This window comes from Oreochromis aureus, linkage group 16 (assembly GCF_013358895.1).
Source record: "Oreochromis aureus strain Israel breed Guangdong linkage group 16, ZZ_aureus, whole genome shotgun sequence".
NCBI lineage: Eukaryota > Metazoa > Chordata > Actinopteri > Cichliformes > Cichlidae > Oreochromis > Oreochromis aureus.
This window is the reverse complement of record NC_052957.1, coordinates 15,430,386-15,446,347: the sequence shown is the minus strand read 5'-3', so window position 1 is coordinate 15,446,347 and position 15,962 is coordinate 15,430,386. Positions and strand designations below refer to the sequence as shown.

Sequence of the window (15,962 nt, the reverse complement as noted above, 5' to 3'; positions counted from 1 at the left end):
AAACACCCAGTACTAGCAATATAAAACACTAATGTGTGCTTTGAATTAAGTTTTGTTATACAAAAAATTATATAAATTATGAAAAATATACAAGAATTATAGGAAACATTATATATCCAAAATGGCCAGCTGAGTTGAATTCATTCAAACACATACATGGGCATGGATTTATTTGTCAGGGTAGAGGTCATGTTTGATTTGGACTAAATAAAGCAACAGATTTCACCACCCAGCTGTTATTTTTTAAAAACCCAAAGTCAAATATATTCAGGGGAACAAGGCGGAAGCTGACTAATGGATTGAAAGTAACAGGTGATATGCTAAGGTTTCTGTGACGGTGAAGTCACCTGGGAGAGTGCTCCTCAGCTCCCCTATATAAACGCTGAGCAGATCAAGAGGGGACCATGAAACAGCTTCAGAAGCCAGAGAGAAGAAGAGCACCATTTATTACAAACTGCCATCCCTCTCTCAAACGCTCAGCAGAAAGAAGCACAGGTGAGACGTTTTTGCAGCGCTTTCTAAATGTAGAATATCTTGTTAAATTTTATTGAATGGATTTTTAACGTCACCTTTTCCATATATTTCTTTTTGTATTTTTTCAGAGGCTCAAACAATGAATAGTGCTCACTCTTTAGCCGGACTCCTGCTCCTCATCATCATTCAAAGCAGCTGGCAGGTTCCTGACCAGGACACAGACCGACACTCTATGTAAGACCAACTTTCAGTCATTTTACACTGCCTTAGACATTATTGTTATTAGTAGTATTAGTAGTAGTAATAGTAGTAGTAGTAGTAGTATTACTATTAGTCTCATGGGCTGCATTCATGGAGCAGCTGTTGGCAAAATGGCAAAAAATGATCCACAGTGTTGATAGCCCTTGTGTAATTTATAAAGTGGCATTTAAATCAAAATTTGATTAGCCCGCTTATTCATGAATAATAAATAATTATAAATTAATGTTTTTTGCTTGAATTTAATGCTAAACAATGCTATGTTGTTACCGCACTATATATACCTATATCTATCGATCTATCGATCAGTCAATCGGTCGATCAATTGATTGATTGATTGATATAACTCCAGATTTCTGATTAGTATGAAGTATATATGAGTAGTCATAGACAGATGAGAAGAATGATGCAGAATAAAGAATAAAGAGTTAACTTGTAAGAAGCAGAGGACTCCAGGCTATTGCAATGGTGAGCGTACATTAACTCTGTTCACTTATTTTTCGTAATGCATCACTTTTTAAGGCTATTGACTGAAAACTCCATCCTCAACGAACCAATTGAGATCCAAAACATGAAGAGACATTCAGAGGGAACATTTTCCAACGACTACAGCAAATACCTGGAGACAAGAAGAGCACAAGACTTTGTCCAGTGGCTGAAGAACTCAAAAAGGAATGGGTGAGTGTCACAGCTTTTTGTTTTTTTGTTTTTTCTGAAGGCACAAATTTGTAAGTTTGTGCCTTTAAATTTATAAAAGACTCTTGTTTTTTGAAAGAGAGTCTAAAGTCTAAATATAACTGCATTCATTCTGTAGATTGCTTCTCTTGTTTCCACTTGTGATTTTAACCTAAATCAAAATGATTCCAAGTCATGTTCAATGTACCCATGTGGATTTGGTGGTTTTTGGTCTGTTGCATCACAGTTACATATGCAGCTATTGTGACTTCTTCACAGGAGACGCCACGCAGACGGCACCTACACCAGCGATGTGAGTTCCTACCTGCAAGACCAGGCAGCCAAGGAGTTTGTGTCCTGGCTGAAGACTGGCCGAGGGAGAAGAGATTGAAGAGATCCAGCTTTTGCCATTTCCCAAAATAATGCAACCATTCTCACTGACTCTGTGCCATTATATGTTTCGCAATCTGTACTAGACTTTTTTCTTGGTAAGATATTAAATGCCCTCACAAGAAGCCCTGTTGGCCTTAAATCGTTAAAGGACATTTTAAAATGTGTCAGATGTCTGATCAAGCCTTCATGACATGATTTATTTTTTTCACATCTCAGTTTTTTTTTCTTCGTTTTTAAAATCACATTATTGGTTTGAACTTCAAGTTTATTAATTACATCTGTCAATAGTCTAATGCTTTTTTCTTATTATTCAGAAGAAAAAAATACATTTAGTTTTCAATAAAGAAATATGTACAATCCATGGCTTTGCTTTCTAAGTAATTGAATCCAATGAGGTGCATGAGGTCTACAAGTCAGAGAATATATGAAAATCATGCTTTAGACAAAAGATACACTCATTATTGGTCATCAAGAACAGAAAAAAAGTAGTGTGGTCATTTGACTCAATATTAGTTTTAAAAGCGCCCTTTTAATGTGGCTAACTAGTAAATTAGTTATATATAAGCACAACATAACATTTTGGTCCAGTAATATAGTCACTGGCTAAAAAAAATGTGATTTGACAGTTTGCACCACTGTCACGTTCCCTTAATCCTTGTGTTTATGGAGGTAGAGGAAAAATCAATGAACACATTACTCCACAGGGAGAAATAAGCTGTGGTATTTTTACCAGGTAATATGATGATATGTCACCTGTCAGCTGTTCACTGGAGGAGGATTTTCAAGCAATGCTCAGACTGCACACCAAGGATGGTTATGCTAAATGAAAGAAAATCATGTCAATCACATAAGTACCTCGTTGGGAGAAATGACTGGGTCGACACTCTTGAGTTCCTCCTGGCACTGAGACAAAACAGTAATTTGCATGAGCCAGCAGCTTGACACGCTTTGGGATAGGCCACCTCTCTAAGCTGTCATCTGTAGCACATCAAACCATCTGTTGATTACAGTAATCCTCAGCCCATTCCAGTTTACTTGTGAGCCAAAATTTGTCAAGGTTAAAAACGGGCAAATGTTTTCAGCATCACTGACACTGGATATCTCTCCCCTATCGTTGAAAACCTACACTGGTTTTTATGTTTTTATCTTCTATGTTAAGCTCATTGTTAAGAGCATTGTGTTAGCGTACAATAAAATGTATTGTTTAACACAAAAGGTCAAATGTGTTATATAAGTAAAATTGCCATTGGCATTTTAAATGAAAGCATTATGTGCAGCAAACTAATATTATCTATCGATCCTCTGACATCTTGTTAAATCAAGATATACTATATATGTAAGTTTTTGAGTGTGTGTATGTATGGATATATGTGCATGTTTGTGCCTGTATACATGTATAGTACACATCAATATATGTGTAAATGTGTTTATATTTTTATGTATGTAAGTAGACATTTTATTTTATTCCATAATATTGCCTCATGCGTGTTAATAATATGCTTTATTAGTATACTCTATATCCTCCTGAGAACCGAGGAACAAACAATCTTGCCAGTGAACTTTTTTGGTGATTTCCTTCCTCTAAAAAAGGCCACCCAAACACATGAGACATCAATGGAAAGTCCAGGATGCCCTGTATTTGATACATCAGGATTTACTAGGGTGGCTCAAATAAGTCAAAAGACACAGACCAAATAAAGTCCATTACAGAGGACATAAATGAATAGACTGGCCCTCGGGAGGATATATAGGATATATTTATCAATATTAGTCATCACAAGAATATATTAGCATATGCCCACAAAATACAACCCACTATATGCATGCATATATCAGGGACAATTTGCCCCTGGTAAGATCCCCCAAGGGAAGTTGGTCCTAGGTGAACAGCCAGACTAAGTGCAATTTACAAAACCTTTATGGAAAAGTCAACAGCAGACCAAGTTACCTCACCTAGATTGAGGTTGCCGGGTCTTCACCCTGAAGCCAGGTCTCGGGGAGAGGCTCAGCAAGCATCTTGTGGTTGAGTCCATGGGGCCTGACTAGGTTCAGCCAAAATGAGCTTCATGCAATAGACTTCCAGGGATTCGAAGAAAGAGTGAGCATATTTTTTCCATATTGGCTTCTCTTGATTGGTTCACTGTTAAATCCAGAATCAAATTTAAAATCTTTATCATAGCATACAAGGTCTTTAATGATCAGGCCCCATCTTATCTTAAAGACCTCATGGTACTAAATTACCCCAGTAGAGCAGTTGGATCTCAGACTGCTGGTTTATTTTGTTTGCTAGGGTATTTAAATTCTAGTGTATCTACCATAGTTGTAGGTAAATATAATTACGTTCTAATTACAGATAAAAAATTTGATTAAATCTAGAAAAATGAAAATTCTAGTCACCGGCCTTATTATAAAATGCTACTAATGTTCTCAAAATTTCAAATTCTAAAATTCACTTGAAGCTTTTGCAGTTATTCAGTGTTTAATGCATCATGTTTTGCTAAACTCAGGTAAATCGACCGTGGCTCAGGGGGTTGGGAAGGGCACCTGTAACCAGAAGGTCGCCGGTTCGATCCCCGGCCTCTCTGTCCTGGTCGTTGTGTCCTTGGGCAAGACACTTTACCCTACCTACCGCCTACTGGTGTTGGCCAGAGGGGCCGATGGCGCGATATGGCAGCCTCGCTTCTGTCAGTCTGCCCCAGGGCAGCTGTGGCTACAACCGTAGCTTGCCTCCACCAGTGTGTGAATTTGAGCGTGAATGAATAATGTCATTGTAAAGCGCTTTGGGTGCCTTGAAAAGCGCTATATAAATCCAATGCATTATTATTATTATTAAATCAAAAATGATAAACAGAGAAACAGAATCGTTGACTTGCTTAAAAAATTTCATTTGAGCATAAGTTTGACTTTGACAAGATAAACAAGAATGCTTATAGAAATTTATTAAGTGTTGCACACTGACAAGTTATACATAAAATTATTATTTGATTTTAAAAATCGAGTAACCCTCAATTCTTCATTGAAATGTAACAGTAGATGGCTAGATGCCTTTAAAATTCATGATTCATAACTTTATACAACCATTAAACACAGGATACTTTGAGTATAGTTTACAGTTACAATAAAAACAATATGCACACACACACACACACACACTCCAGAAAGCAAAATACTTTAAGTCTTAGTTAGACTGCCATGTATTTTGTAGCAAACACAAAACAAATATAAAATAAATACCATAAAATAAATGACAATATAAATATAGTTAAATAATTTCTCATACAAATTATTACCATTTTGGTACAAAGAGCTATTGCTTTTGGTTCCACAGAATTAACATCATTATGTAAAATTCAAAATGGTCCCATTCCAAAAACAGCAGAAATGTACGTTTCTGTGGTTTACATTCAGTAAATCCAAACAGTATATAGAGTTAGACGTTAACAACAAGAGAAAATTAGATAGCAGGTTCTATTAGTTCATAATAACTGGGAAACATCAGATAAAGCAGTTGTTTACTTATAGAGCTTTGCAAAACTAAACTTGAAGGATCGATGATATTAACACACAATGTAGATTTGTTTGAAAACACAGACGGAACAATGACAAAGACTCAGGATGCTGTCCACACTGACTTTCATCTTCTCCAGCTTTTATTTCTACTTGTGGAGAAATGCTGAGAGTGATGTAACTATCAGAATCAAAAGAGAAAAGACATAAAAATGTGTAAAAGTAGTAAATATGTAAACATAATCATCTTTAAATTGTCAGCTTACCTAAAATTATTTTGCATATTCCTTTTCTCTGACTCATGGTGCTTTGTATCCATCTGAATGTTAGTGATGTCATACACCTATTGCCTTTCTGACTTTTGAATATGATGAAATAAATGGCACTAGTCTCATGGAGCTACAAGAACAAAAATAAATAAATAAAAACACTGTACCTAACCAACATCAGTTTTCTTTGGCGATGACAGTTTTGCCCACAGTGTGCTCATGTTGTTTCATGAGGTGAGGAACAATCATGTAAGGCTCAAAAAATGTCTAACCTGATGGTCTTTTTGCATAAAAGCCCCAAGGTGCCCCAGATCCATATACATTTTTTTATTTGTTTTTCTGTCACAAAATAATCAGCTGTCATTCACAACGTCTGGCGCCCTCTATCATCCACAACAGGCCATGATATTGTGTTAACCTTGGGCAAAATTAATGAAAAATACAAGTATGCAAAGTAAAGGAACCTCAAAGGATTGTGGCTAACCAGCTATAAGAGGTATTTATGGCTCAGGACGTAGAGTGGGTCGATTTTTAATCAGAGGTTCATGGTTAGATCCCTGGATCCTCCTGTCTGCATGGAAGAGTTACTAAAACCTGAGTTGTCCCTAATCCATTTATCAGTGTGACTGTGTGTGAGAATAAATGTGTGTGTGATTGGGTGAATGAGGCTTGCAATAAAAAGCACTAAGAGTGCTCAATTAGAGTAGAAAAATGTTATTTAAGTACCAGTCCAGCCCATTTACCCTTAAGAAAATCACTTAACATGAAACTTCATCAGAAAAAAAATGCTTCATTTTCCTAGAGTGAAATGAAAAAAGTGATGAAAAAAGGCCATGTGGTAAAAAGAGAGGTGGATAAAGTGATGCACCCATCATGCCTAGTGTACACGACAAAAGCCTGTGGGTCATTGTTATGATCTGGTCTAGGTGAGGTCAGCTAATTATCTGAATTCCCCAATGGCATGGGCATATTCTAAGATGACACTGCCAGGATTCATCAACCAGAGTGAAAGAGTGTTTCAGGGAGCTTAAGACATCATTTTCACACATGGACCGGCCACCACAGAGTCCAGACCTTAACACCACTCAGAATCATTTGGGATTAGCCAGAGGAGACTTTCCGCAGTGGTCTGACTTCCATCATCAATATGAGATCTTGGCGATAAATTAATGCAACTCTGGACAGAAATAAATGTTGTAAAATTGCATGAGCTTATCGAAACAATGCCAGAGTGAAAAGCAGTCCAATAAAATATTAGAGTGTGATTTTTTTTGTTTGATTTTTTAAGCCTGAGAACATATTTTGCAAATTTACTGTATTAAATCTTAAAATCCTGAAACATAAATTAATCGATGTTCAATTTGGAATAAAAAGTATTGCCATCACTGTCAGTGTAAAGGGGTTGGGATCGTACCTGTACAAAAATAATGTACAAAATAAACAGTCAATGCAAAACTAAATGTAAGCTCTAACAAGTTTACTGTATGTATGCATGTCCACCTAAACCAGTGGACCAATCTTAGTGAAACTTTGCATGAAAACTGTCAAGGTCGCCGTGAGTGCCAACATCTATGTGGCATATACAATGTAATGTATCATAGCATCATGCTATAATAATAATTGTAGCATATCGATATATTTGTGTATGTGTGTGGATGCACAACTAGTTCCCGCACTAGATTTACTAGTAGAGCAAATATTCTTACCATACTGTTGTCTTTCTGAAGTATCTCAACCACTGGCATTCCAAGTATTTCCAAAAGAACCTTTGGACATTTCATCTGTGATGTTGATGATGGGTATTCCTCTAAAAAAACAACACACAAATTCACTTATATAGTCCATATGAATATCAACATTTACAAAAGCATTTAAATGCTTCCCCTAAGACTTACTTATACCCTTCTAATGGCACTTGCTCTACTCTGTCATCTTCTGCCAATATACTCTGCTCCTCGTCCTCCTGAAGGTTGAATAAATGATAGCAACTCATTTTAGAGCCATGTAAATAGTAACAAAATATTAGACATTGTCATTTGTTTAGGAAGGATGGGGGGGAAAACACCTCTTCAGCATCCTCTAGTTTCTTCTTCTTGCTTTCTGGCATGAGGTCATCCAACCAGCTTAGCTCTCTCTTGGTGAAGATACAGTCCATCAATTTCCTGATAAACACCAAAGCCAACACCTACAGAAGTGTCACAGAAGAACAAACAGATGACTCAAGGAACCACTTTAATAAGGAAGGACACTGCGCTGAGGAGCTAGATCTATTTATTTTAATCTGAAGCAAACTATGTCAGAAAATTAACATATACACAGCAAAAACTCCAGTGTTAAATTAACACTGGAGAGTGTTTATATGAGTCCACACCTCTGAGTGTTAAATATAACACTGTTGAGTGTTAAATGAACACTTTTGACAGTGTTATATTTTTAAAAGTAACCTCGTCAGTTTTGAAGATTAACAATGACTAACACAGAGCAGTGCTGATTTTCTAACACTGGAATATTTCTAACATTTTGAGTTATTTTCCAGTGTTAGAAAATCAGCACTGCTCACTGTTAGTCATTGTTAATCTTCAAAACTGACGAGGTTACTTTTAAAAATATAACACTGTCAAAAGTGTTCATTTAACACTCAACAGTGTTATATTTAACACTCAGAGGTGTGGACTCATATAAACACTCTCCAGTGTTAATTTAACACTGGAGTTTTTGCTGTGTACGGTGTTTTTGATGTATGATCTGATATCCTTGTGTTGGTGTTCTTGCATCATCAAAACAATGTTGGTCCAGAATCAACAATGAAACTGACCAGTCCCACTGTCTGGGCTTTTAATAGCATTGGCCAAGAAGTTAGTTAATGCTATCAAAAGCTATTACAAGCAAACCGACATGAGTGACTCAAATTTGGCGTATATTTGTTATATTGGATAAATTAATAAACACTTAAAACTTTTACGCTTTGTTCCAGAAGAGAGTTTTATATAAACAAATGCACTGTGACATCACAACAGCATGACTGGTTAACAGCAATGCTGAATCTGAAGCAGTTTCATTATGATGATGCAGGAACAACACCAACACAGGGATACCAGATACATCATCATAGATGCATCATGAAAGCAATGCTTTCACACGCTCTTTTTCCCTTCTGGTTTTCCTAAAGGTTGTAGCCCCAACCAATACATTTGAGTGTGGGTAAAATGTGCTGTTTACTGACCATCATAGGAAACACAATGGCAGCCCTGGATGTCTTGATGATCCACAGAAGAACCAAACAGCTGAGCTGGATGATGGTGAAGAGGTGCACCTTCCTCAGGGGTACATGTCGTAGGTAGATGAAATCTGGCTGGTGCTTGGCTGGCATACCGAACAATCTGAGACGGTCAAAAAGCTGCAAAGGAAAGGTAATTATTCTTATTTACTACACTACAAATTGTCTACATGTGTGCATTATTACTATAAAATCACAACACATGGAGGGTTAAGATTAATCCCTCTCTGTCTGCAATGCAATCTCATGATTTCAGTTTTAAAGTTAGACATTTTAGGTATGATTGAGTCTGCTTTTATCACCCCAGAGGCCATAGGCAGTTGTTTTAACCCTGATTAAACATACAATTTCCCCGTTTGCCATAAAGGAGCTTTAAGGTTATATTAATCTTCTTGAGAGCTTCTGAGAGCATCAGCTGTTTATAAAGCCTATACTTAGAAAATCAGAGGAAGGTTTAGATGCACAAGCTGAAGTTTCTAATGACCAACCTATAGATATAACAATGCTTTTTTTTTTAGGTCAAACAACTAAGCTTACGTAAACCAAAAATAAATTGCCTTTTAAGCATCAAAAGCCAAGCAGACTAGACTCCTGACAAGCTCGTGCAGGAAGTCTAACACAAAGGGAAGTAAAAGTTTCTCTGTGAATGTGCAGCAACAATAAGTCAGACCACTGAAAAGAAGTTTAAAAAGGCAACTGTTAAAAATAGTGAAAATAAGCACTATTTTAATGTGTTCCCATCATTTTAAGATGGGAACACGCTAGAGACCAATTAACTCTTCTTATCTGGGCAGCCAGACAATATGGAGGCGATCCCCTATGATGGCTAAGCAAGAATGTAAAGCCTACACAGATTATCCTATAGGAAAAATAACACATGTTATTTTCTCACATGCATAATTTCAGCACATAAATTACATATTACTGTGAAACTCCAACAACTTTTACCTGAATGCCTCTGAGAGAGGATGCCCCCATATAAAGGAATACTCCATACAACACAGGCATGGGTATGAACTGAAAATCAACAATAGAGAAATATATTTCATGTAGTTCCTGAGGGATACTTGGAAAAATTAAGTGTAAACATAAAAACCTGTGTATGTTTATGATGCTTTAAGGCAGTGAAAATAGCAATATAAAACAGTAAACATTTTCGTAATTCAAGTCACATTTAATAATACTGTGATCATAACTGCAGAATGAGTTAAAACGAGCGCCTCACCTTGAGCACTGATGTCATGAAGACCGAGCACCCCATAAGAGCAAAGATCATGAGCCCAGTAAAGCGTTGCTCTCTGATACCAAGGAACTTGGGCTGCTCCCCGGGAGCTGAGCACTCTGATTCAAGTTTCAGACTGTTGACATGGGTGATGGAGAGGACGGTGGCTGCTACAAACCATGGCAACCCCATCAAAGAGCAAACACCTAGCATAACCCCAACCATGAACAGATCTAGATGATATCCACAGCCTTTCTAGAGAGGGGAGATACCGGTTGATAAAGTTAAAGTTAAGCTGTTTTGATGCAGTTCAGCAAGATATTATGCAAGTGATTTGTAGTGTGTAGGTAAGCAGGAAAGTACCTTGAGTTTGTGTTCCTTTCTGTTGATTATGACAGCTGTGATCTGCTGGTCCATGAAGATAAGGATGGTGCAAAGCATAGCTGGCACCACCGTTATGACTGCTGTCCACCAGGGGTTAGGCCCCAATGGGGTGATGAACCAACCTCTATCATCTCTTGTCGGCTAATGGGAAAATATTACGTTTGGTTAGGTGATTACCCTAAAATAGCATGTCAAGAGTAATTTTAAAGGAATTCTTATAGCAGGTGATGGGGAGTCATAGTCTCCATTTCCTCTTTTATTTAAATTGTGCATTCACTGTGTATTGGGATGTGCATTCACCGATCCCTTAAAATCACCTTAGATGGGTATCTTCTTCTGGCCAGTAAGGGCAGCAACATATGCATACCCAGTTCTGAAGAAGTTGGGATGTAGTGTAAAATGTAAATAAAAACAGAACAGAATCATTTGCAAATCTCATAAACCCATATTTCATTCACAATAGGACATTTAAAACATATCTAATGTTTAAACTAAGCAAATATTAGCTCATTCTGAACTTGGGACAGGACCATGTTTATCAGTGTGTAGGATCCTCTCTTCTTTTAACATCAGTAAACATCTGGGAACTGAGGAGACCAGCTGCTGAACTTTATGGTAAATGACTGTTCCCCCATGCTAGTCTAATGTAGAGCTAGATCAGACTAGATCAGTCCTGGGTCTTCTTTGTCATATTTTTGCTTCATTATTTGTTTGTTTCATTTGTTTACATGCCCCGAATGTTTTCAGATGGTGACAGGTCTGGATTGCAAACAGGCCAGTTCAGCACCCAGACTCATCTACTGTGAAGCAATGCTGTTGTAATACGCACAGTATGCACTTTAGCATTGTTTTGCTGAGATATGTCCTCCCTGAAAAAGATGTCTTCTAGCTGGGCACATATGTTGCTACAAAACCTGTATACACTTTTCACCATTGATGGTGCTTTTCCACAGGTGGAAGCTGCCAGTTCCATAGGTGCCACTGCTCCCCTGTACCATCAGAAATGCAGGCTTTTGGAACTGAGCACTGATAATAAGCCCTCCTCTTTAGTCTGCAGGATGCAGGGTCCATGTTTTCCAAAGAGAATAACGATTTTCAGCCTTGACATGATTTTTCAAGATTCCCAGAGTCTTTTCATGATGTTATGTACTGTAGATGTTGAAATTTTAAGTTGAGAAACATTGTTGGAGAACGGTGAACTCTGCCTGGCTACATTGCTTTTTTTTTTTCTTTGTTCTTCAAGTCATTTTGCTTTAGTACCGCTTGAAGCCTTTTGTTGCCCCCGCTGCAACTTATTTTGAGATGTTTCCCACTTTACACATTTGATGTGTTTCTTTTCTCTATTGTTAATGAAATACGGGCTCATGAGATTTGCAAATAGTTTTATCCTGTGTCCAAACATTTTCAGAACTGGGGTTGTGTGTGTGGGTATGTGTGTGCCGTTTTGAGATAGACTTGTGTATATTTAATCTTTCATATAGAAGGTTGAACTGAACAATTTATTGTATGCTCTGGCTCACCTTAAACACACTGGGAACTTTCAGTTTTGGAGAGGGGACCCCTAACGCATAGTCAACCAAGACCATGGTTAGGATAGTAATGAAAACAGCAAAGTCACTGATAACGGACCTGACCTAAATAAAACAAACCAAAAAAATAGAGGGGTGTTTGTTAAAAAAATAAATGCAAACAATCCATAAATTTATGGGTTTCATTAATACTAATTAATAGAAACCAATCAATTGAGTCACTACTGCCCTTTTAATCGTGCTATACTTAAGTATGACCACTAGAGTGTGCCACTGCATTGTGCTACAAAAGTAAAGAGACGCTAAGTTAGTGACAACTAGTACCTTTCTCTTGATGATTCAGTCATAATGTTGGTAGACTATCGCAACTGATAAGAGATTGTGGTCAGTACCTTGGTGGGAAAGTAATTGCTGAACTTGAACTCCTTGAGGAAAGCTGACATGAAGACCGTGGAAAAGAAGAGAATGACACACCAGAAGAGAACGTCAGGAACGTAGGGTCCTTGAGGTCCACAGGCGCTGCCCACAAACTCCCCACGATTTTCAATACAGCCCTGCAGAGGACAGGGCACAACTATTCATTACAGGGTTTGTGAGCTCCCATGTTTACAAAAAACTTTCAAAATGTGCTTTTACAGTGATTTGCAGTGCAGTTTGAGTAATCCAATATAATCCAACACACATGCCCTTAATCCCCTCTATTCAGCTTCCTCCATCTGGAAGAGGATGCCACTTTAAGGTGGAAAACCTAAATAAATGCTTTTCAAATTTGTCCCCATGTAAATCAGTATTTAAATATGTCCTATATGCATATAAAACTAAAATAACTGACAGATTTGTTCATGTTTTGCTTTTTTGTTGTTGTTGTTGTTGTTTTTTTCTTGGTTTTAATACTTTTTAGTGGTACAGTAATACCTTGACCTCCAGTGCTTCCCAATAGATTTCTGAAGCGGTGATGTTGTTCATCTCCCAGTACTTCAGGGTGCCATTGGTGGGGTCAGAAGGCTCAACGCATGAACATCTGTGGTAGCACATGAGCATCTGGGTAAGTTAATAATCTGTCATCGTGGATTTACTGTGTGGCTATGAAATGGTCTTCATAATTATCCCTGTATTACTTTAAACAGCCTATGCTATGAGAATTAACGTCCACTTACGAGTACAAGGTGAGTTTGTCCAGGTTGTTGTTCTTGTTAAAGGGATAGTGTTTCCCCAGGTGGATGAGTTTCTCCAAGGCCTCGTAGATGAAAATGATGCAGATGAGTGAGGCAAAGGCTTCCTCTGTAAAACGTGTGATGTAACAAACGAGGGAACTGGCATCTGTGGCCACCAGCAGAATACAGAGGAAAGCTGTCCACAGGCCGATACAGGTCCTCAGTGACAGATAGGACAAGCCATACTCCCTATGTTGAGATTTAAAAGGAGGGGAAAAGCTGTTGTCTTTGAAATATTGTGAATTGGAGGAAAATCAATATTAAAATAAAATTGTATGCGTTTTGTCCATGAGATCAATTTATGGCCAATCAATTCATTTTCACGTCAGACAATGTAACAAAACAAAATTTGACATTTGTCAAGGAAAAACATACTTGCAGAATTTGAACAATATCTTTTCAAAAACAAGCACAGGCCCCGTGCTCCCCAGAATGGTAAGGGGCTGCCCGGCAAACAGGGAATAGGCAATTCCAGTCAGTGAGGCTCCAAACAGTGACTCAATTGCACTCTGGGGGATGGGAAAGGAAAAAGAAATTACTAATGGATATATATATGGAAAAAGGATTCATGATGTTGTCTAGTGAAACTCTACTACAGTGTGAAGCTAGTCTTTGCAGAACAGAGTGAACATTTAGAGGAAACGGCAGGTGATTTACTATGCGTCCTTCTGTTGCCTCGCCCAGTAGTCCTCCAAAGGTGATGACAGGGGACATGCAGGCACAGTAGAGGAATAAGAAAGAGGCGACACACTGTAAGCTAAAAGCATCAGTGTAGTCAGACAGGTAGTGAGGGGCCTTGCGTTTGATGTCTAAAATGAGACCGCCAAACCACCTGGGAAGATAAATAAATAAATAAATATTAGCGTCAGTATTCTGAGCTTTTCATTTTGACAGTTTTATTAATTTAAATGAGCTAGGTTTTTTTTTCCCCTAACTTGTTTTCCTTTCACTGCCTTCCCAGTGCTCAGCTATTGGCTTAGTGGAATAGTTCCCCATGACGGATAAAGTCTCTCTGCAAAAACTGAGATCTGGAGATGTTTCTATGGAAACCACTTCATCACTGCAACTGCAGACCAAGTTTCCCCAGGAATAGCCGATTAGCATCACAGTCTACATTTTGTAGAAGCACAGCTGATTCAACCTCAAACTCCTTTTATGTGTACAACACATGAGGAATAAACACACCAAATAAAGTAGTGTGAATCTTTGGATGCTTAGTAGAATTATCCTAAATTATCTCCAGCACATTTATGTTTAACAAGGTGGCTTCATGAACATCTTAACTTCCTGGTGATCACAGTTCACTTTAAAGAAAAAAAAAAAAAAAAAAAAAAACCTCTGTGTTGTCACTTCCTGTGTGACTAACAGGGCGTAATTCAGGGGGTTAGGGGGTTATGACCCCCCCAATAAAATTATGAATTATCTTGCATAAATAGGCTGTTGATTTTCTTTACTCATTTCAGGTATTACCAGCAACATAGTTGCATGTTTAATCATCTGGGAATTTACCCAGATTTATTTATTTATTTAGACATAGATCTTGACCCCCGCAATGTTCAGAACAAAGTTACGTGGATGGTGACTCACCTCCCGGTACGCTGCAGTTCTGGACTGCCATGAGCATCGTGCTCTTCTTCTTCATCCCCCTCTACTAATCCATTTGGTAAAATGTTACTTTTCTTTCTTTTCTCCTATTTAACAAACACGGCACAAATGATGCATAGCATTAGTTTAAGCAGGTCAAAAGTCAAGCTCAGCCACAATCCCAGCACAGAATCAGCTCATGGCTCACGTGATACTCTTCTATGCATTCAAATGATAAATCTCATGTATGGTGCACTATCTAAGCTGCTTTAACCTGCTCATGGTGGCTGTGCATCTGCAAACCCTTCTTGTTCTGTCTGGCTTAATCAATGTCATATCTGTCGTCACTGATGCTTACTCTCTATCTGTGCTGGCGTCTTGCTGCTGTTCTTCCTGGATGGATGGGGATGTCCCAGCACAGAGCCATACTGCCAAATGGATCATTCAGTCAAAAATCATTTGGCTTCAGTTTCTCCAACCTAAAATCCCATAGTTTTCTAATGGCACCAGGATAGGCCTGGTGTCAAAATTTAGATTAAAAAAGAGACCCATCACATGGTGACTGTTTCAGAAAATCTAAAAACTATGAGCAACTATGAAAAAACAACAATATTGTCTTTATATTTAGACTGTAAAATTGGTTTTCTTGGAGTTTTTAACAGAGCTTGAATATGTTTTCCAGCCACATAGAATTCACATAGAAATTCCAGGAATTTCTATGTGAATTTCTCCTGTAATTAAGAACTTAGGAGAGAAAACATAGGCAAAGTTTTGATCCAGTCTGTCTAATTCGAGAGCCTGTAACTTATAAAATAATTATTGAATGAAGGCTCAGTTTTGCATGGATTCTTGGAATGATCTGCATATAAAGTATTGTCAGTGGAAATAATAATCTTGTTCTCACTACAGAGGCGCAGTTTTATCAAATATTAAAGAGTTCCTGAATTTGACTGCATTTAAAAAATCAGCAACTGATAAATAAAATTCATACTGACCTGAGAAGGTACATTTTTGGGTGGCTCTATCCGTATGGATGGGTCCCATTCCCCAGGAGGCAGGACTGTCACTTGATCAAGGAATTCATCGATACCAGCAATTATATCATTTCGATCTTTAGCTTTATAGGCAACATCATGGAAAACCTGCAAACAGAGACATATGTTTATGTGCACTATA

General features: G+C 37.8%; 2 protein-coding genes across 2 annotated transcripts in view; one reads left to right on the top strand and one right to left on the bottom strand.

The window, feature by feature from the left end:
• The first annotated feature begins 379 nt into the window (after positions 1-379).
• On the top strand, positions 380-2,149 carry gcgb (glucagon b). The gene is made up of 4 exons (XM_031743335.2): positions 380-495; positions 603-708; positions 1,255-1,410; positions 1,687-2,149. Exons 1-4 carry the CDS (start codon positions 405-407, stop codon positions 1,796-1,798), a joined length of 465 nt encoding a protein of 154 aa, XP_031599195.2. The 5' UTR covers positions 380-404; the 3' UTR covers positions 1,799-2,149.
• Positions 2,150-5,197: 3,048 nt separating this feature from the next.
• Positions 5,198-15,962, bottom strand: part of LOC116322929 (sodium-driven chloride bicarbonate exchanger-like) — a 38,210-nt gene continuing 27,445 nt past the window's right edge. Inside the window, exons 17-32 of the mRNA XM_039600359.1 lie at positions 15,782-15,928; positions 14,790-14,893; positions 13,860-14,034; positions 13,578-13,711; positions 13,146-13,391; positions 12,904-13,009; positions 12,381-12,542; positions 11,980-12,093; positions 10,439-10,600; positions 10,079-10,330; positions 9,802-9,870; positions 8,800-8,973; positions 7,642-7,761; positions 7,472-7,536; positions 7,283-7,383; positions 5,198-5,488 (exon numbers count right to left, since the gene is read on the bottom strand). Of these exons, the coding sequence (XP_039456293.1) occupies positions 7,308-7,383; positions 7,472-7,536; positions 7,642-7,761; positions 8,800-8,973; positions 9,802-9,870; positions 10,079-10,330; positions 10,439-10,600; positions 11,980-12,093; positions 12,381-12,542; positions 12,904-13,009; positions 13,146-13,391; positions 13,578-13,711; positions 13,860-14,034; positions 14,790-14,893; positions 15,782-15,928 (2,106 nt within the window). The 3' untranslated portion in view covers positions 5,198-5,488; positions 7,283-7,307. The remainder of the gene's footprint in view (positions 5,489-7,282; positions 7,384-7,471; positions 7,537-7,641; positions 7,762-8,799; positions 8,974-9,801; positions 9,871-10,078; positions 10,331-10,438; positions 10,601-11,979; positions 12,094-12,380; positions 12,543-12,903; positions 13,010-13,145; positions 13,392-13,577; positions 13,712-13,859; positions 14,035-14,789; positions 14,894-15,781; positions 15,929-15,962) is intronic.